The sequence below is a fragment of the Pholcus phalangioides genome, unplaced genomic scaffold, assembly GCF_987345545.1.
Source record: "Pholcus phalangioides strain wild (caught in Gottingen) unplaced genomic scaffold, Ppha-v1.0 ptg000001l_1, whole genome shotgun sequence".
NCBI classification, from domain to species: domain Eukaryota; kingdom Metazoa; phylum Arthropoda; class Arachnida; order Araneae; family Pholcidae; genus Pholcus; species Pholcus phalangioides.
The window spans coordinates 25,957,685-25,979,178 of NW_028301594.1; the positions used below are offsets into that span (position 1 = coordinate 25,957,685).

Consider the following 21,494-nt stretch of genomic DNA (forward strand, 5'->3'; position numbering starts at 1 on the left):
ATCTTTTTTTTTAAATATTTTTGTACTCAGCTTACCTGAGCAGCTTCAACACAAAATGCTTCTATGAGTCGCCTTATCCGTTCAGCCTAAAACATCGAGAATAAATTCATTATAACAGTGATTGAGTAACTAACACTAGAAAATATTGTTAAAATATACAGTCATACTCGGATATATTATAAAGTCATGTGGTACAGGGTAAAATATTAGTTGCATGTAATGTTCATTATAACCAAGCATGAGGGAAATTAATGTACAATGTGTTCCGGCTAAAGGTATTCAAAAGTAATGCCATATACAGAAAGAATCACACATGCTTGGTTATGAATGTGTTATACTGTCCACAGGAGACCGCTCCTAGTTTTTTTTATCAAAGTTGCACATGCGCACTATCGACAGGTGCTTTGAAACGTTTTTTGCTGCAGTTCTGTTCTAGTATGGGAACACCATGATTGACTGGAATTGGTTTTCTGTGGTTTTTCAATTTCAAGGTACAAATGCGAACCAATATATTACATGATATAGGAAGATATACTGCCAAGTTATTTGCATTCAAATTCAGAAGACAGATGGCAGCATTTTTTATTCGGTTCCCAACTTCAAGTCGTGAATGCAAGCCGATCTCCTTGTTAAAAAGTTTCGCCACAGTGAGCAACAGGCCCTACAATGGTACAAATCTTCAATAATTCATTTCATTTCATGCTGCATAGACTGAAAAATTGATGGCAGATAGAAGCACTACTCATAACTAGCATTACACAAGTAACAAACTTCACGTTAGGTTCATAACACGTGCACACACATTCCAGCATGCACCAATTTGTTAGAAATTCCAGAGGAATGTGGATGACATGCATATGTGGGTTAGTAGTAGCACTTTTTATTATTATTATTATTAACAACACAACACAGATACAATAACAATGCCTGAGTGGCGTGGTAGTAAAATGCTCATCAACCACAGTGAAGGTTACTGTCAGGTCCCAGTTTTGGTCCAGTGAAACAATATAGATAACAAGATATTTTCCCTAATGAGCTTGAGGCGACCAGCAAGAGATGGTGTCTTCATTTTTGACCCAACTCTATAACGTCAGTAAATTGCAGCAGCATAGCGATGTGGTCGGAGTTAGTTATGGTGAAGTAGTAGATACAATAACATACAATACAAGCAAAAGACAACACAACAAAACAATACATACACTATATATCTGGCACAGTCCTCCAACCATCAGATGAGATGTGGCAAAGCCATGTCAAGACACGACAAAAGATTTCATTCAATTCTTTTGGGTAAAATGATTGCACTCTCGCGGCTTATTCTATTGTAGAAAAGAATACAATCATCTGACGTAACAGGTATTGCCGTAGCTCTATCTCATCTTGTATGTGGAGCCTCAACTATACCAGTTAAGTTGCTTATAAAGTATGCTGGGCAAGATTCTGCCATCAAATTCCACAGATGGTCATTTATTTTTGAGAGGCTTGTATCGATAGCCTTCCCAGCATGTTCTAAGCCCCACTCTATCAACAATTGGTCTGGAGACCTCTATTACCATGGTCAGTCAAGAGTAAAGAATAAATTTCTCACTCAGTGCATATAAAAGTAATCTTTGTGCACAACTTGGAGTCTCAATGCTGGAAAAGTCAAGTCCAGTGACAGTTGCCTGCAAGCAAGCAGATTATTGCTTTTTAAATGCTGTAAGATGTGCCTGTTTCTCTTGCATATATATGCCTAAGAAAATCATCAATGGTGCTGAACTTTTTTTTTGCAAGTTCCATTGGCACTTGGCATACTGTTGTTTGATGCTGCAGTTAAATTTTTCACATGTGTGGATATCATTTTCTTGCAACAGAGCAACCTGTTGACTTGTTTGAAGTTTAGAAGAAATATTTACATCTTAAAAAAAAAAAATGTAATTTTTTCCCCTTTCTGCACACATCAGTGCAAACAATATAATATCCTTTGCAGCAATACTTCATAAAAACATTCTTTAAATTAACCACATCAGTCAACTTACCTTATGAGAGTATAATGTCATCCAGCCACCATTTCTGAGCAATATCTGTATTGTACTACTCTTAGGGACACTGACCTCTGCTATATCCTCAAAACTGCAATAAAAAAAAGAGAGGGAAATCTCAGTATGTTGTATTCGAGTTCCTTAAAAAAAGATAGACTTTATTTTTCTCTTAAACCAAGTGCGTCTGGTCTATCACAGTGGGCAATTGACTACAGAATAAGTTGCGTGTGTGTCCAAATGCTGTAAGTGTGTATTTAGTGTTGTACATGAATTTCAGTGCTAGCATCTATTTATAAAACTATGAGTGAAGTGTAATGATTGAATATTTGTGGTGCTGTAGGTCTGTGCATATGCTCTCTGTGGAGAGATATTTTAAAGGAGAGATCGGTTCACACATCCATGCCCCAACTTTAGCCAGTGATCTTTTTTTTAAAATTCATGCTATAAACTTAATGTAAAATCAATTTACCAAGAAGAGGACCCGCTGAAAGTTTTGCCTTGCAGACCTATGTGCTAAAAAAATTTTCATTCTTTTCATCAGTTTTTAGACATGTGAAATGCCCTGATATCTAATTTGCTCTCGTTATTTCTTATTATCTTATAGTAAATTCACATTTATCAATTGATCAGTTTCAAATTCGCAGAATATTAATATTGTGGTAGTAAAATACTCAAATACTCAATTACAAATATTTAATAGGAAAACCGTTTGAATCTATTTACATAAATCAGAGCTTAATAAATCCAAGGCACCAGGTGGCTGTGGTGACTCGAAAATTGGTACAGGCATCAAAACCTTTGTCTGTTTACTAAATTAGAGTCAAGGAACATAAATTTTTCTGAATTTATATTATAGAAATGGGATTTAAGTCTCTTATCATTTGGAAAAAAATAGAACTTTGGTTGATTTCTCTTGAAAAAAAATGTTTGGCTTCTTAGAAATTTAGCTGGATTCGAAATTTTTTTCGATTTGACAAACCCTGACATAAGATGATAAATGTGTGTAAGAGTTTATACCAATATTATATTAAAGACATTTTTTTTAATTTCATAATTTTTTTAAACAAATGTGATATTCTACAAAATTAAATAACAGAAAACTCATAAATAGCATTTGAAAAATGTACATAATTGTAACATATCTCTTTTCTTAAATAATGATATTTACCTTATGGTGTCCAATACCCGTAGATAATCACATATAGCATCTCTTTCTCTTCGAATGAGCCTCACAGCAGAATGAGACACACCTAGCAGCTGCACATTTGGTAAGTTCTTTCCACCCTTAATAAATAAAAACATTTTTTTTAAAGCTGCAGTTTAAAACTAATTAAATTGAATATGTCTTTCAAAACTAGTCAAGCAGCAAGAAATGTTTTTGAACAGCAAAAATGCTGGAAAATTGTGTTTCAATACAACATCACTATAACAATAGCCCTATCTAAATCAGTATAAGAGATCATTAAAATCCATTTTATATGGACAAGTAAAAACACAACATTTAAAATCAGAATTTCATATTATGAAAGGAATTTCAAAATATTTTTGACTTATTTTTAGATCAAAAAATTTATGAAGAAAAATGAGAATGGAAAACTTACAGAAATCGGGAAAAGCCTAGAGAAATAGTTAGGAAGCTGTTTCGCAATATCTACAACATTCCTCTTCATAGCCAGTTTGATACCGCTAGAGTGCAAGTTGGATGATGTGATGCCGTAACCATCTGTAAATATTTTAAGCATATTTAAGTGATCAACTCTTATTCTCTTAGTATAATTCCCAAGAATAAATTTTTAAATAAAAAAAATCGTAAGAAAATAAGTAATATGAATAATAAACATATGAGAAAAAGATGTATATTAATTAAAGCATATAAGTAAGGTATAAATACATGTAAGTAATAAAATAATAAACTTATATGTAAAATAAATAATAGAAAAACGAGTATAAAATAAAAGAAACCTATTAGAAAATAAAATATGGCTATTTTAAGGTTAGGCATGCATTAGGCTGATCATAACGAAAATGCAAGAAATTGAGATCCTTGATATGGGAAAATACAGAATATGGCAAAAACGTTGTCAAACATGGAAAAATTTTGTAAATAAGGCTAAAATTGAAAGAAAAAGGTGAAATAACAAATATGTGACATACATACAATGTGAGGTAATTTATACACGTAATTACCATAATGTGATTTATAAGTGATAAAAGTTATCTTCATGAACGATTTTAGTTCAGATTACAAATTCAAGTAAGCTTCAGTGAAAATACTGGACATTTTTATAAAAAAAGAAAGTTTGAACAATCAGAATTATTGGGAAATACAGGTGACAGGGTAACCCTATATGCAGTTTATTTGAATAATCCGACAAGTCTACGATAAATTACCAATTAGCTGCTGGAGTTTCTTCTTTTCTTCTCTGTTTAACCTGATGCAAGCAGAGGATGCAGCATCTGCAATCACCTGACAGAATACCAAGTGTAGAGCCACAGGGTTATCCAGTTTCTCAGAAGGAGAAAAAACCTTAAAAATGCATAAATTGCTGTTAGTCATATGTAATGTGATCATTAGTCATATGTAATGTGATCATTCGTCATATGTAATGTGGTCATTCGTCATATGTAATGTGATCATTCGTCATATGTAATGTGGTCATTCGTCCTATGTAATGTGTGTATGGAATTTATTATATGCATGACATAAGCCCTCAGAGAAAAAAAATATATATAATTGTATTGTGAAATGATCTCGTGAGGGAATTGTCATAAAATTTAATTTTTGTTTTTCAAAATTTAAAAATCTAGGAATTTAATACATGTTTTGAATATGTTGTGATCATATGAGTTGCCCAGTTGCAAAACTCGTTAAGCATCAATCAGATTTTTTTGCAGAAAGTGAAAAGAAACTTTTGTAAAGTGTATTTTTCAAGCTGACACTTGTTAAAAATGTTAATGTTATGCTGTTAAAATTTTAGATTTCAAAAAGTTAGCTTAAAAAATACTCTAGAAAATTTTTTTTTTCACTTTCTGTAAAAAAAATCTGGTTAGCGCTTAATGAGTTTAGCAATTGGACGACTCATATATAAGAGTCTATATATTTTATAGGCAAAGATATCTAGCATTATATACAAGATATGAAAGCACCTCTACTAACCTCTTTTCTGATACGAAGCTCCCAAGATACTTTGGCGTAAGAGAAATGAGGAGCAGAAGTCTCAGAAAATAATTTTGTCTTGATGCTTTCTAGCGTTCTTTGTTCTGGTGTATCCATGACTATAGGTGGTGCCATGTCAATCGGTTTCAGAAACTCAGAGCTCTCTTCAACTGCAACGAATATTATATAATTTATTTTTCCTTAATAGCAACAAATTTGCAAAAATTGAAACCTTTGAAAAACTATGGAATGAAATTCGAACATAATATTTTCAAAACCTGAAGATAATGGTTTCAGAATTCTTGAGGGAGGGAGGGAGGGAGGGACGGACGGACGGGCGGGCGGACCGGCCGGCAGGCAGGCAGGCAGGCAGGCAGGCAGGCACACACACACACTTAAATATCAAATTAAATATTTACTGAAAATTTTTGATATACGTGAACTTTTTTTCACGTCCATTCAAAATGAGTTTTATAAACAAATACTCTGAAAGGTGACAGATTTAATCATAAATTTGATAATCTAAAGGATCAATTCATTCCTTTTTCTATGGATGCCAACCTTAGTCAATCTAAAAATTTTGTTGATCAATATTAGGGAATGCTTAATCTCTTCTGTGTCCGAAACGTTCGTAAAGCTTCAGTTGGTGATTCATGGCTAAGGTGACGCAACTTCACCAATAGTGCTTTATCCATCAATATCAACATCACACTGAAAACCTTATGTAAGTGCCCGTAATAGAAAAATTCAGAGATCAGCTGTTAATTATACACCCTGCATTTTGTAAGACTTTGATTTGCATATTTCCAGTTATTTGCTCCTATGCAGTGCCCTCTATCGACGAAAACTTGAATCAATTTTTTTTCTGTGCAAATACAAATCCCCCTTTCGTGAGAATAATTTCACAAACTAAAGTCAGACATAACAATTCCTTAAATTTTTTATGTAGTTTAAATTATTTACAAATTTATGGAACACCTTGTAGATTAGAATTGTTAAAAATCAAAGCATGGCACACTGGGAATGTAACAGGGAAATAACACAGTTATTTAAAAAAAATTCTTACAATTTAAATTTCTCCCTCACATGTGCTTGGAATTTTCTTTTATGCCAATTCACATGCATGAACAACTTCCAATGATAAAGCTTTTTTTTTATTAGAGAGGGAGAGAGAGAGAGAGTACACACACAATTCTTTCTTTCCTCTAGAAAGTATCTTTTCCATATATATACTATCTGAATGTTTTTTTAAAAATACAAGTCTGTTATGAATTAATGCTTTGTGTATACTATTTTCACAAAAATGGAAAATAAACTCTTTCAGTAGTTTAAAAAACTGAATTCGCAAACTTAAAAGAGGCAGATGCAATTGTTCTGGTTCAATTAACATTGAGGAAGAAAAAAAATCCAGATATTTATAAAATATTTAAGAAAATGAAATGCTTTTAAAAAAGTAATCTTAATTTATAGAATATTTTACAGGACATTTACAGTTGATGAGAAGAATTAAAAAAGCAAATGATGTTTTTGATGAATTTAAGTTAATAGGAGGAATTTCTAAGTAGTACACATAGAGAATTCAAGTTGCATGCAGGGCCATTTTATTCAGGCATGTGCAACATATGTAGCTTTTTTTCTTTTCAAACCGAGCACAACTCAGGTCTATCGTCATGGGTAATTTACTACCTAGTGAGTTGTGCCGGAAGTGTAAGTGTGTGTACCTAACAGTCTGAGTGCGTATCTCGTGTTGTGTCTGATTTTTCAGTGCTGCCATATATATTTCAGAAATGAAGTGAGTGAAGTGTAATGATTGAATTACATTTGCATGGTTTATTGGTCTGTTGCTTTCTGTGGTGAGACTTTTTAAAGGGGAGATTGGCTCAACCTATGTAGCTGCACAAGATGGCACTTTTTTTAAGGTTAGGTGAAGGAGACAAGTAAGCTATTTGACCAGACCTAGGTGATCATAAATACAGGCCTGAGCTCAGTGATATCTTAATGAATCATTCACCCCCAGAAAAAAGTTATTTTTCTGAGGTTAAGAGCTTGTTTTTGATGTTCTTCCCTCGAATCGAACCCGCGGACTCTCATAGTTACCTTCATGGTGGAAGTAGAAGAGCATCTTACCACTGCACCACTCAGGCTCAGCCACCCCATACCTGGCTAGAAATATCTACCTACCAATTTACATGCTAAATCTAAAAAATTTCCACCATATCTCATTTTCATGAGCTTTCCCCCTCCACCCATGCCCGTGGTGAACAACATGCATTTAAGATGGCACTGGTTGTATGCAGTTCTAGACATAACTGAAAAATGTATCTGATGGGTGATTTAACAGATGCATTTTCCGATCACTTACATTCGATTCTTTCCGAGGCTATTATTTTGTCTTGGACATATTTCTGAGGAGTTATTGGTGCAGGAGGTTCCCTGTGCCTTGGCACCACGACGCTGCTAGGTGCATAGTAGCTGGATGAAGCAGTGACGGAATGCGCAGCAGAATGCCGACCTCTGGATTTATTGGTAGAGGCCGGTGGTCCAACGGGTGCTGGAGGTAAATGGTGTTCTTTGAAGGACCTTGGATCCTCAGCATGATAACCACTGCTTCCAGGATAACCACCCCTTGAGGAAGATATCAAACTCTCCTCGTAGATAACGCTCCTGGAACTCTGGCTCGGATGGTCGTACCTGAAATTAAGCGATTAAATTACTTAAGAAATACATCAATCTTGAACATTCAATAAAATAACATAACACTGGCTTATAACATAACGACACCACTTTAATCTTGTCTCTCTGGATTGGACGGGTAGTGGAACACAAAGACTTGGTACTCGGGCATACAGTCCCTTCATGTGGAGCCTTCGGCACACAGTACTGACAGATATTGTCTTACCAAATGACGCTGCAATCACGAATGTAACAGTTTCAGAGGTTGCTTGTCGATTCCGCTTGGCTACTATAGAAATACCGATTATTGAAACAATTTCAACCAAGTCAAATAGTTGATCAAACACCTGTGCCTAATCGACCAAGGGTTACCAATCTCTGATGATCGGTATATTGCTATAGCAGCCACGCAGAATCGTCGAGCAACATCCACAACTGTTACATCCATGGTTGCGGCATCCCTTGGTAATATAATATCTGCGATGAACGGTGCACCAAAGGCTCCACATGAAAGGACTGTGCGCACTAACCGTACAATCCAGAACAGGGTCGCCTTTACCAGACACGGGGCCAGGTCCATCGTAACAATCTCAGGGCATCCGATATGTTTAGGAACAACCCGCCCCCCCCCCGTCTCAGAAAATTCAGGAAAACACACAATTAAATGCAAATTAACCCAAAAATTAATGAAAATTCAGCACTGAAAGTAATTTTAAAATAATAAGGGGAACATTTTTTTGAAAACTAGTGAAAATTTTAGAATTGATGAAGTGTGAAAATAATTGAAGGATATAGTTCCAGAATTGATGAAAATACTGCATTGATGAAAAATAATCCCAGAATTGATGAAAATCCAGAACTTACAGAAGAAATAATTCCAGAATTGATGAAAATTCAAAATTAATGAAAGCAATAATTCAAGAATTAATAATAATCCTGAACTAACAAGAAATAATTCCAGAATTATTTAATAATTTATTATTAATTCATTTTCATTAATTCTGGAATTATTTCTTCTGTGTGCGGTCGCACACTGTCTAAGAGCGGCTGAGATCCGGGGGGGGGGGGAAGGCAAGATTAAAGTGGTGTTGTTGTGTAATAGATAAGAATTCAAGTGCTCAACTTTTGGAAGGCAGTGTATAAATATCTGATTTGATTTGCTAAAATGAGCATGAACTGCACTCACTTTTCCAGCAAGGAATGTTGCGGGAAATATCGTCCAGTGGAATGGCCAGTCAGGTACTCAGCATGTTGAACTCCTGTTCTAGGCGGGAATGCAGAAAGAGGATGTCCAAGTTCCTCTCGTAGTTCTCGGATCTCCCTGCTGGCTCTTTCCATCCTCTCCACTTGGGATTTGACGATGTTCTCGACCACGAACTGGTCGTCTTTATGCTGTTGTTGCAGCCTCCTTTGGGCTTCCAGGAGTGCCGCCGCATTTTGAGCAGTTTGGGGATGGAGACTTGGATCGTAAGATTCGAAAGACCTTTCGTTACGGCTCCTTGGCGCACTGTCCATGTAGTCACCGCTTCCGCGAAGTTTCTGCTCGAGAAGCGATTTCCGGCTCTCTGAAATCTTCTTGACCGGACTGTCGGTTTCCATAGGTATGACTTTAGCTCTGGGATCTTTGTTCGATGATCTGACGCTATGGTCCATGGTGAGTTGTTCGAGTTTGGCTCGCATCTCCGAACTTATACGGAGTTTACCGATGCTGCCGGGCATGGGCTTGTCGTTGCCCTCAAAAGCTCTGACGATTTCACTGTTCTCGTCCTTCTTCAGTTCCTCTAGGCTCTTACTTTTCTTCATATGTTCGGCGGAAAGTTTGTGACTTAAATCGTGTTGTTGACCCATTTGAGTCGTAATAACACCGGCGAATTCCCCATCTCCGTCAGACTGTCCCATGTTGGGGATCTCGGGAAAATCGATGCATTCGGCAGAGCCGGCTTTGTCACCTAGTCTGCTTTGTTGTTTCTTGAGTTTGAAGCCAATAAAGCTGGCTGGAGGTGGCTGCTGCTGGTCGTCTCTGGGCGGTGGCCAACGCCATTTACCGATGCGAACGGTCTTTGCACGACCGTACATGTCCTGGTACTTGGCTTGACTATCCGGGGACATCGGTGGCGGTGGAGGGGGAGGAGGTGGTGGCGGCGGTGGAGCTCCCGGCATGCGGGGTAATTGGGACCTGGAAAAGGTAGAACTGCTCTCGTCCCGACCCGACTTGTTTCGGAGTTCACCAAGGACGTCGCTGAATATATCCTGGGGAGACCCGGACGACGGGAATTTATTCCTCATCAGTGAAGGCTCCGGTAATCTAGAAGTCGATATGTTACCAACATCAGCACCACCATCTCTAGGAGGAGAGAATATGGAAGCCTGCTGAAAGGTGAGGTTCTGAAAATCTTGAGCATTCGGGGTCTGGCTGGTTTGGAGAAGAGTTGGCAGCGGGCTCTGCGTTATCAACGGAGGCAGCGGTGCTAGAGTCGGTGTCATCGCGCCCAGAAGTGGAGAAGCTTCAGTCAAGAGAGTAGGCTCTACTGGAGGCGGTGACGAAGGCCCAATCTATAAGACAAATTTTCACACACTTAACGAATAAATGGCAGAAGAAAAAGTATGGACTTCTATTGCCGCATACACAAATATGCCTTAAAAATCGGGGGACACTAGCTTTTTGAATGTTGGCGTCAGGTCGATTCCGGACATGCTGGGGAAAAGTAAGGTTCACATGTGGTACATTAAGATCGATATTAATCTATAATAAATTCCAAATAAACACGCGAATAGGAATAAAATAATCGTTTTCACTGTAGCGAACGTGTTTTATCCAGGAATTTAATAATAAAAATTAAGCATTTATCGCTCTAACCTAATTATCGATAGCCTGATACAGATACTGTGTTTTGCATGTCCAGAGATTGAAGAAATATACGCTGTCGCTTTAAATATCGCTTTTTACAATATCATGTTTTGTAGTGCAAATCTTCCATTTTTCGCTCTGTTTAAAGGGTTCTTCCGTGGAACCCTGTGTCTGCTTTAGGGAACCTAAACAAATTTTCAATACTTGTCTAACATACAAGATGTCTCACAAGTTTTGTCCACGAGAGTTTTGTGGTTCAAGAAAATCCACTTCTAATGAATTATTCTTTTTAAAAAAAACTCAATCGTTTTAACGTCTTATTGGGGAATGCCCTATAAAATATGGGCTATATGGACAACCCGATGATTTCCAGATAAAATGGAAAATAATATTTATGGCATCTTACCGTCCCGTCGCTTGTGGAGCTGAAACCAGATTCTCGTTTAAAAAAAAAGTTCAACAGATTTCAATTTTACGCAACGAGAGAATAACTTAATAAACTACGTTCAAGTTGTGAATAAGGGCGTAGTACTGTAATTTAATGCGTATAATCCGCGGATTTTGTAAAAAAACCCAATAATAACCACCTGAAATTCTCAGCGTGGGTTATGTAGTGGTTGAGAAATAAAAATAGATATTTTTAAAAAATAATTCACACATAAAAATATTTTTTTTAGACAACAAATAGCACATCGATGCAAAAGAAAGAGAAATCGACGGTTCCCTCCCCTCCCCCCCCCCTCTAAAAAACTTATCCAACAACCCTGCTTATTTATTATTTCATTGTTGGAGATCAAAGTAACAGGCGGAAGTTTACACGAATGTCCACTTAAGGTTTTATGGAATGAATTTTTTCCCCTCAAAACACAGCGAAATTTTCATGAGCGGATTACACTCATGAAGTTACGGTAATTTTACATTTCGGAAGATCGCAAGAAAAAAAAACCTGATTTTCTTCGAAAAATGTAATTTTCCATTAGAGATATTAGTTCTATTGAAAACTTATTAAACTATTTTTAAAATTGAAAATACCTAAGCTATTAAACTATTTAAAGTTTCAAATGTTTCAGAGGGGAAAAAACAAACCTACCGAGCTGTTGTGGAGCAAATGTTGCAGTGCTTGATTCTGCTGCATCAGATGTTGCTGGATTTGTAAATTTTGTTGCACAGCAGATGCTAGGAACGCCCTCTGTTGCAACTGTAAGAAAATAGGTTCGGGTAAAATTTCGAAATGTTCGATTTGAATTCCATGACAGAAATTTATTGAAACTGTGACAAAAAGCTCTTTTCTATGCCTCAGGTCTTCAAAATTTTTTAATACATGAGCACCATTAATGCCAATCATCAAAAGAACAACGCCCATATAGAAATGAGCTCATGTTAGCATAATACTGCTAATGTATCAAGTAGTTAGCATATAATGCTTAATCCAAAATTCAGCTTGAATGAGGGACGAATATTATATTACGAAATAGATATACTCTTCGCAAATACTAAATCAGACATAAGAGTTAGGCAAGAAATATGTAGAGGATGCCTGTGATATACAGGTGTCCTATAAATTCGTAAAAATAGGAGGAAATTGGTATATTTGAATGTGACTTGTGAAAAAGTATTCTCACAAAGAGGGATTTTTTGGTAATTTAGTTCACATTTTTGTTGATAGAAAGCGCTGGAAACCACTCCTGCAGAAGTGACTGGACTTGAACCTTTCTTTAATCTCTTCTGTGTCCGAAACGTCCGTAATCTTCGGCCAGCGAGTTGTGTGTGGCTGAGGTAAAACAACTTCACCAATAATGCTTTGTCCACCAATGTCAACATCACAATGAAAACTTCACGTAAGCGCCAGTGACATTAAAATTCAGAAATGTTTCAGTTAATCGTACAACCTGCATTTTATAGGGTTCTGATTTGCATATTTTGTAATTTGCTTCATGTGCAGTGCTCTCTATCAATAAAAATTTGAGCTGAATTTTTTTTTTCTTTACACAAAAAAAAATCCCCTTTCATGAGAATAAAATTTTCGCAAACAGCATTCAAATATACTTTGGGACTTTTATGGACTTTTTCAACTGTACACATACTTGAATCATTTGCTGCTGTAGCAGTTGTTGCTGAATGAGTTGAGAAGCATCAACCATTGGCACAGTCATACCTACATCAAAAGATGGGCAACATTGGACTATTAAAAAAAACATACTGACTACAGGCATTAATACGTAAACATGAATTGTGAGAATATTTGCATAATTTTGAAATTCAGACAAGGCATACACATTAGAAATTGACTTGTGGATAACAGTTGCGCATAAATTATTTAGAAAGAAAGCTTTGCTAATTCATGTTGAAAATTAATTTGGCACTGAGCTCCAGAGGCATATGTAGGGAGTGGTATGGGGGCATCAAAAATTAAAAATATTTTTGTAAGAAAATTAAATACAACGAAAATACCTTTATATGGTAATTTTAATGAATTTCTGTTGGTTCAAAATCTGTGTTTCCCAACGTGGGCAATATCGCAACTGGGAGAGGGGCGATGGAATGGTTTGGAGGGGGGGGGGGGTTGCCGCTTGTGTGAGACTCCCTGAGGTCAAAGCTGCATTAAAAGGGACCTTTCAAGCGGCTTTGCCTGAGGTTTTTTCTTTTTTCTGTTGTACATATGCAGCAGGAAATTTTCTCACAAGGGTGAACCCTTCCGGTATCGACGAACTCGCGACACCTCTGAACATCCTTTGGTACTTCAGGCCCCTTTTACACACACCGGTTTTGTCTGGACAGAAAAAATGCCGGCCGTTTTTTTTCTGCGGGTGGGAACAAGGCCGCAACGGGGGGCAGGCAGATCTGGTGCCCCGGGTGCCGGACCAGAGGTGGCGCAAATTTCACTCTTTAAACTTCCTACCACTATTGAAAGGGGAACTAAAATGCGTGTTTGCCCCGACTAACCAAGCATCTAGTTGTGGTCCTGGGTAGAGAACAGTAAACTGTAGGAAAAAAAAAGGCCCTTTGACGGAGAACGGATTTTTCCCGTCCGGTGGTGCTGATGCAATCGGCTCAACGACTAACCATAACTAATAAAGACAAAGACCGGAGAGCAAACGGGATGACATTTTTTCGTCCAGACGAAGCCGTTGCGTGTGTGAAAGGGGCCTTGGGTGAGCATCTTATGGGCTACCGCGTCCTAAAGGTTATTAACTCAAAGTTTCTCGGGAAGAAAAAACTTACGCCCCCTCCAAAGGTCTATCCTGTGTACGCCCTTGCTGGGATCTTAAAGCTATCATGCAAAAATCTCACCTGATAGGTTATATAGAGCTAAATTGCCAGATGTATTTCCAGATGGTGAGCCCTGTCCTTGACTGGAGGATTGCACTCCAGGTGGTGTTGGTGAAAATCCATTATTGGCCCTCTGTATAATTAAAATATAATTTTAAGTTGCATGATTAAAATGAAGAACATCCTATAGAACATCAACCATATGGAAATGAAAAATCATTGTACAAAAGTCTTACTTGGGTCTCGACTCCACCGACTGCTTTTCCACCGCCTCTCAAAGAGCGAGCCAAATTTTTGGCGTCGGATAATTGATCGAGCTGTACATTTTTGGGTTCAGGGAGGATTTCGTCAAGAAACTTCATGGTATCGTACGCCGTCGAACTCGCGGAGATGCTCTGACCGTCGAGTTGTGAGTCACCACCACCTTTGATAGAAGCCGCCAGGGACCTCGCGTCACTGAGTTCATCAAGATTGCCGTCTAGAACCGGGTTGAACAGGTCGTCCAGGTACTGGTCTAGATCAGAAGTGTGAGAAGGTATACGTACATTCTTCACGTGGGAAGCCAGAGAGGGCGCTTCTGAGGTATCCGACATGGCCGAGCTCTTTGGCCCCGTCGTAATGCTGTAATCGTCCCTGCTCTTACCTATGTATGCCTTGGTATTGTGTGAATGCGATTTGTTTGGAGCCTGTTTACCAGTGTACTTCACGTACCTAGTTGACTCGGAAGTACGGCTGGCTTTGGAAGCGTCGATGTCGTCGTCTAAAAAGTCCTGGTCAGCTTCTTCGCCGTTGATGTCTACGAAGTCGAATTCCGGGAATTCTATGACGTCATTGGACGCGTGTGAAGACGACGGCGGGCTGTGATCCCGGGCGACATCATCCGCGGGGACAACGTGGTGATGATGGTGACTCTGCGATCCATTATGTGCATGATAATGGCCGTTGAGCTGACTGCCGGAATGCTGCTGCTCAACTAGTTCGCTTATGCTCTCTCTCCGACTGGTGGTCACCTCGCTTCCGTCGGTCTTTGTGTTTCTCACGAGCTCCTGCCGGCTGAAGTACCTGTCGTTGAGGGTAGACGAAGCCAGACCAAGCTCTTGCCATGTGTTGGGGGCACTCGCGGGGGTACCCACACCACCCGAAGTATTCGCAGCGTGATGCATGTCTTCAAGAACGTTCATTTTCTCTTTGCTGGCCGACAGGCGTTCCGATTTCGGTACAAGGTACCTCTTGTTCAGTCGACTCGTCTCCGATAGTCCGTGTATTTCCCTCTCGTACCGCTCGTTGAGTTTGCTTTTCGCTAATCCAAATACTTCTACGGGAGCGACGGGCTCTTGTTTGCGTCGATCTTCTGTCGCGAAGTCGGTTCTGGTCTTCGTGGTCTCGAAGTACCGCTCATTGAGCGCGCTGGTCTTTGACAGTGGAGCGTCCAAGACATTCGAGTCAGATAGGAGTCTCTCCCTCGAATTTGATCGCGTTCGGGCTCTCGCTATCTCTTTCTTGATGCGTTCTCTTGACACTGAAAAAGGGGGAAAAGCATGTCAGCAAGATTAAGTCAGAAAATTTCACATTAATCACATTTGATCTGAAATTCGGGCACGCTTTTCAAGTCTTAGAAACATCATTATTAGGGATAGGATTTTTATGACCTAAAAATCGACAGAATATGCTCCATAAAAAAATGCATTTATGCCCTAAAAACTATAAATATGCCGTAAAAACTTAAAAAATATGCTTTTTTAGGCCGACCACATTTCTTCCAGAAAAATACGAGAATTACAAATAATCACCATTGTCACAAACGATGCCAAAAGTACACAAATAAAATTGCCAGTAGTTGCTAATATCTCCGAAAAATCGCCAATCACTGCCAAAGACGATGCCCAAGGTAAATAAAATTGTCAATCATTGCTAAAATCGGTAGTTGCGGGAAATGAAGCTACGGACGAAAGAGCTGTGGGGGGGGGGGGATCCTTCATTGTTATGCTGAAATATGCTTTAAATTCTGAAGGTCGTGAAAAATGTCTTCAAATTACTGAAAATCATGAAAAAATGCGCTATCGCGTAAAAATAGCGAAATGCACAAAAAAAAAAAAAGTGCAACCTCATAGAAGTCCTAGACATTATTTAAAATTCACCAGAATATAAAGCCAATAATATCTTCTTTGAATGCTTACTGTAGTCCTTGCTCGAGGTGTGTTGTTCGACCCGAGTAATGTCGTCGACGGACCTCGACCTGTTGTACATCGCTGCCCTCGGCGGGGACGGCGGCCTGTGCCTAATGGGAGCTGGTGGAGCCTCTTCGATTTCGATCTCGAACGTGTTGATAAGTTCAGGATTATGAGGACTGGAAACACAATTTTGAAAAACAAATCAGTCTTCAAATTTTTATATTTCAATCTTATTAAAGAAATAGATGAAAATTTTAATACAAGTTGCATTTTTTTTAAAGTTTTCCTCTTTTCCTCCCTCCCCCAATTCAAACAAATTTATATTTCTTGTTCCACAAGGGTACAGATATCATCGAACCAATCAAAAAAGAAGGGAACAAAACATGTCAAAAAATACTCGAATCATTAAAACTACTCACGAAGAGCTCCAGTTCGTTTTGGTGGTCGACTTGGTCTTATTTGGCGACACGAGGAAGAACGACTTGCAGACGGGAAACGCTGGCGGTACTTCCGTTTCGGAAATCAAGTCTAGGACGTAATCGTACCCGTTCAATTCGTACAGGTCTCCTTCATCGTCCAAATCCACGGTCCAACCATAACATTCATCGACACCCCTTTGTGAAAAATAATTTTTGAAAATGACAATTCAAAATTATATAGCTTCTGTGTTTAATTAGTAAAAGAAAAATTTATGAATTAGTCAAAAAATGTAGAAGAACGGAATGATTGTAGAAAGTTTCAAGACGAAAATCACCACTAGAAAAAAAAAGATTAATAGCATTTAAGCATACATTAGTCCACCTTTTCAATTTCGCTATGCGCCAAACTTTTGATACGTACTCTCAAGTTATAAGGTGTATAGGTGAAAAAATGTTCCACGAGCCACATGGAGCACTGTGACTCATGTGAGCAAATAGAGGGGCATCATTTGCAACAATTATTGTAGCCAGGGTATGTACAGTGTCCCATCAATTCGCAAATGGTTTAAAATTTCATAAAAATTGAAGGAATGGGAAAATTTAAATGTGGTTTATGAAAAAGTTATTCTCACATAAAGGGAGATATTTTTTATCAAATTGGGGGGGGGGGGATTAGTTTAAATTTTCTGCGATAGAGGACGCCGCAAACTAGTCCGGCAGACGTGATTGGACCCGAACCTTTCTTTAATCTCTTCTGTGTCCGAAACGTTCGTAAAGCTTCAGCGGGTGATTCGTAACTGAGGTAAAACTTCACCAAAAGTGCTTTATCCATCAATTTCAACATCACAACGAAAACTTTGAGTCAATCTTTGATCTCCTTGGTTGTTTACATGTTTTTATTTTATACTGTACTTGATTCTGACATGAATTTGAAAAAAAAAAGTGCCAGAAACAGGGAAATTCCGAAATGAGCTGTTAACCGTACATCCTACATTATAGAACTCTGATTTTCATATTTCTCGTGATTTGCATCCGTGCAGCGCTTTCTATCGACAAAAATTTGAAATAATTTTTTTTATACCTTCTATACCTTCTAAAAAAATCCCCGTCAAGAGAATATCCTTTTTCCACGCCGCATTCAAACATACCAATTCTTTAAATTTTTCTGAATTATTACGAATTTACGGGACACCTTGTATTTCCCATATTTTAAGTCATTGAACCTCATAAGATTTGCATGATGCTTTTAAGATGAGAACCGAGTGATTTTAAATTGAAAGCGCTGCATAACCTTGAGTAGCAAGTAAACATAAAATAGATTCTATTTTAACACACGTTTTCAAAGTGAGAGAAAATTAGTACATACCCACAGACGATTTCTACTATATAGGTAGGTGGTAAACACCTGTGTATTATGAGATTCTAACACCGGAAATGTTATTAGAACTGGAAGATCACCTTGATATGGATTTTATCTGTTAAAAAGGTTTTTTCTGCCAGATGATGGAGGCGTGGCAAGCAGAATGTAGAGACAGAGAGAGCTTATCACTAACGAAAGGCAGTTAAAGTTACGTTTTCCTTTGGCGCTGGTGATATATTACGTTTCTAAAAAGCGCAGCACGTGTTTACTTTATGATTCCTTTTTTATCTCAAAGGTATTCTTTATACAAACAGCAGCGAGTGTTTATCCGTGAGTACTTATCATAATTAGGATGCAGGGCTCTTTTTTTCCTCACCTGGCTTTTAGCAGAGATGCCGCGAATTCTTCTCCGGTTGTCCAAGAGTCGACTGGGCCGTACATGTTTCCCCCTACGAGAGAGAGAAATGAAAAATAAAAATTATGAGTCTATATATACCCGGGGTCATCTTGAACGCTAATAAGGCAATAATTTGTTAATAAGCCACACGAGCAGTTTTAGAGATTCCCTTGCTCCCGATTCGCGTTAAAAGAAAATTTTGGCAATGCGTATCAGTTAAAGTCTTTGATAGTTTCTGGCCTCGTTTGGCTGAATGTCCTAGCCCCGGACCCAATGGATAATGTTTCGCAGTTTTACAACTGATTCGTGCTGCTGCCGTCAAAGCGAAAAAATTGAATTTAAAGAATAACACTATTATGAAACTGAACGTCCAAAGAACAAAATTGATTTTTTTGGCTTGGCTTGAAATTGCAATTCAGATATAGTGTTCAAATCCCATATAACAGATTGATTGTTCAAGAAACGATTGCAACTGTCCTGATCTAAATAGAAATTTTTCTTGGAAATAATCTCGAAATCCAGTTGGACTCAAACTTGAAATGGAAATTTCACGTTGCTTTTTTACTAACCAAAAAAAAAAAAAAATTGAATACTTTCTCTACAGGTTCTACCATTTACATAAAATTGTTCATTCTTCTTTTCTACGAACATCACACTATTCATGGATATAATCTTCATTATAATATGAATTAACAACTTGGGGATGCGATTATAAGAGCACTCAAAATATGTTTTTCAAACTTTTAAATCATTTGGTTTTGATTTCTGATTCGATCGTTAAAAAACGTCTTTGGTTTACACCTTTTACTTGTCTATAAACATATGTTTTTTTTATTTCTTTTAGTTGTCTATAAACTGATATTAACTCTACATATAAAAACAATAATTTATGCTCTTCTAAAAAATTCATTCTTTTAAGAAGACAAGGTGAAATCTTTGGCACTGCCTTCACATTAAAAAAAGATATATTTAAAAACACTTCCTTTAGTTTAGCATCCAAAGCCTTACCATTCGAATTAACAAATATATAGCTTCATATTATAAATTTAAAAAGAATTTTATCATTACCAGGGCCCCCAATTTCCGCATGAGCAACAAGGGCATTAGCGCAGGATCTCGATGTTCTAAGGTAGACCCAAATTTATAATAGTATATATTTACTCAAATTCATATAAATTTTATTAAAGAATTTTCTCTAAACTATATCGTATTAGATGTGGATTATTTCTAAAGCACCCATTATTAGGAAACCTTATTAAATATAATTTTTAATACTATGCCAATCAGTAATAGACTTTACACAGCATGTACAATGCGTCTATTGCAATATCAACTCCTCTACAAAAATATGTTTCAATATGTCACGGTCCTTTGTTAATCCCTTTTACATTTTTTTGACTGTAAAAAGACTTATACAAATGATACAAAAAGTATGCATGTTTTATCAACATATAATCCTCAAATCTTCGCGAAGATTCTGTATATTTGCAATGCAAAAACATAATACATCATCTGATCTTGCAGACCCTTTTTCAGACGAACTGCAACAATTTTCATCCTTGGTTCAGGTTGGGGACACAATGCCATAAATGTTAAATAACGCTAGAGGAGAGAAGTTTCTGCAAATGTTAAGACAGCATTGAATCATCAATCACAACATCACCAATATCCAACTGTTTGTTCTACAGAAAGATGATTCTTATTAAAAGGATGAAATCATCAAATGGCTCAAGTTTTTTTACAAAAAAGAACTGTCACCTTTAGCTTCATTGTGTATTGAAGCTGAGATAGTGTCATCAAAATATAATTTGTGAGTTATCAATGATTTCGCTCATATGAGAGTGCGAAAAAAGCATTTATTGTGAGATATTTCATGAGGAATTTTATATTGCATTTCTCATTTAAAACAGTGCATATTCTATTTTGGTGTGCTTACAAACCTCTTCGACCACAGTCCAGGGGGGGCCTCCCAGTAGCAGTGGAATGTGCGTTTCTGGGCCGTAAAAGCTTCTATGAGAGACGTCACATTTCTCTACTAATCTCTGGAAGCATGACTAATCTTTTTGATCAACTTCTCCGTGCTTTTGGGGTCATTCAAGTATTACGTAAGCATTGACGGGGGGGGGGGGTTTAAAGGTTGCTTACGTCATCAACCACCCTTTTTGAAGATATGAAATATTCTAAGATGCTGACGAAATTTTTCTGACAAGGGGGAGGGGGGGGGGTAAAAAATGGCTAAAAATCTGCTTACGTAATATACTTGAATGGCCCCTTTATAAGAATCATTCTATCGCATCAACTGGATTATGAAAAAGACCGAAAGAGAAAAGAAAAACTGATCAGAATATCGGACATAGACAGTTATTCTACTCGAGTAAAAAAGCAACCGGGAGTGAAAAGCACATTTCACTACTAGTGACCCCCAATACCGCTTTTGCCCAAGACTCCCCATCAAGTCAAAGTGTGTGTGTGTGTGTGTGTGTGTGATTATTACATTACAACAATATCTAACATTGAAGACTATCATTTTTTAAAATTATTATCCTTGCTTGACAGAACAAATTTATATGCTGTGATTAAAATTAATATCCTTGCTTGACAGAACAAGTTTATATGCTGTGACACATGTCTTAGCTTTTCCGATCTGTGTTGTAACCATTATTAATATTATACATCTATAAGATTATAATAATCTGTTTAACTTAGAATTGTAAATCTCACTGATTGGCTGCCAGCACACGTGTAATAACCCATTGACAACTCATACCACTTGTTTCTTCAAACTAATTTATGATTTGCATTTGTATGTAGTAATAATAGTTCTGTAGTTTTAATTGCAAAGAATTGTATATGTCAAAAAAACAATTCTTAGTAAATTTTACCATCAGCAAATTTCGCTTCGAGAGCCGTGTTGACCCTTCTAGTATTGGCTTTCCATTCTAATAAGCAAGGCGGGTAAGTTCTTGGATGTTCCGGTTCGATCCGATCTGCTTGAAGCAGTTTGCGTTGGCAGAGAGCTTTGTAACCATCGTAAGCGTGGTCGGAAACGTACCTGAGAATAGTTGGGGGGGGGGGGGTTAGAATATTTAAAATGAAGATTTTACGAAGGAAGCAAAAGAAAAAAGTAAAAAAGGTGTAGATGAGCGAATAGCAACAGATTTTTCAAAACCGAATTCAA

General features: G+C 37.5%; 1 protein-coding gene across 1 annotated transcript in view; it reads right to left on the reverse strand.

The window, feature by feature from the left end:
- The window catches only part of Myo10A (unconventional myosin 10A), a 171,308-nt gene that overhangs the window by 33,763 nt on the left and 116,051 nt on the right, over positions 1-21,494 (reverse strand). The window contains exons 25-40 of the mRNA XM_089232723.1: positions 21,199-21,368; positions 18,296-18,368; positions 16,560-16,754; positions 16,147-16,316; positions 14,206-15,488; positions 13,991-14,102; positions 12,784-12,854; positions 11,790-11,897; positions 9,038-10,404; positions 7,541-7,869; positions 5,179-5,348; positions 4,413-4,548; positions 3,623-3,744; positions 3,190-3,305; positions 2,019-2,112; positions 36-86 (exon numbers count right to left, since the gene is read on the reverse strand). Of these exons, the coding sequence (XP_089088849.1) occupies positions 36-86; positions 2,019-2,112; positions 3,190-3,305; positions 3,623-3,744; positions 4,413-4,548; positions 5,179-5,348; positions 7,541-7,869; positions 9,038-10,404; positions 11,790-11,897; positions 12,784-12,854; positions 13,991-14,102; positions 14,206-15,488; positions 16,147-16,316; positions 16,560-16,754; positions 18,296-18,368; positions 21,199-21,368 (4,567 nt within the window). The remainder of the gene's footprint in view (positions 1-35; positions 87-2,018; positions 2,113-3,189; positions 3,306-3,622; positions 3,745-4,412; positions 4,549-5,178; positions 5,349-7,540; positions 7,870-9,037; positions 10,405-11,789; positions 11,898-12,783; positions 12,855-13,990; positions 14,103-14,205; positions 15,489-16,146; positions 16,317-16,559; positions 16,755-18,295; positions 18,369-21,198; positions 21,369-21,494) is intronic.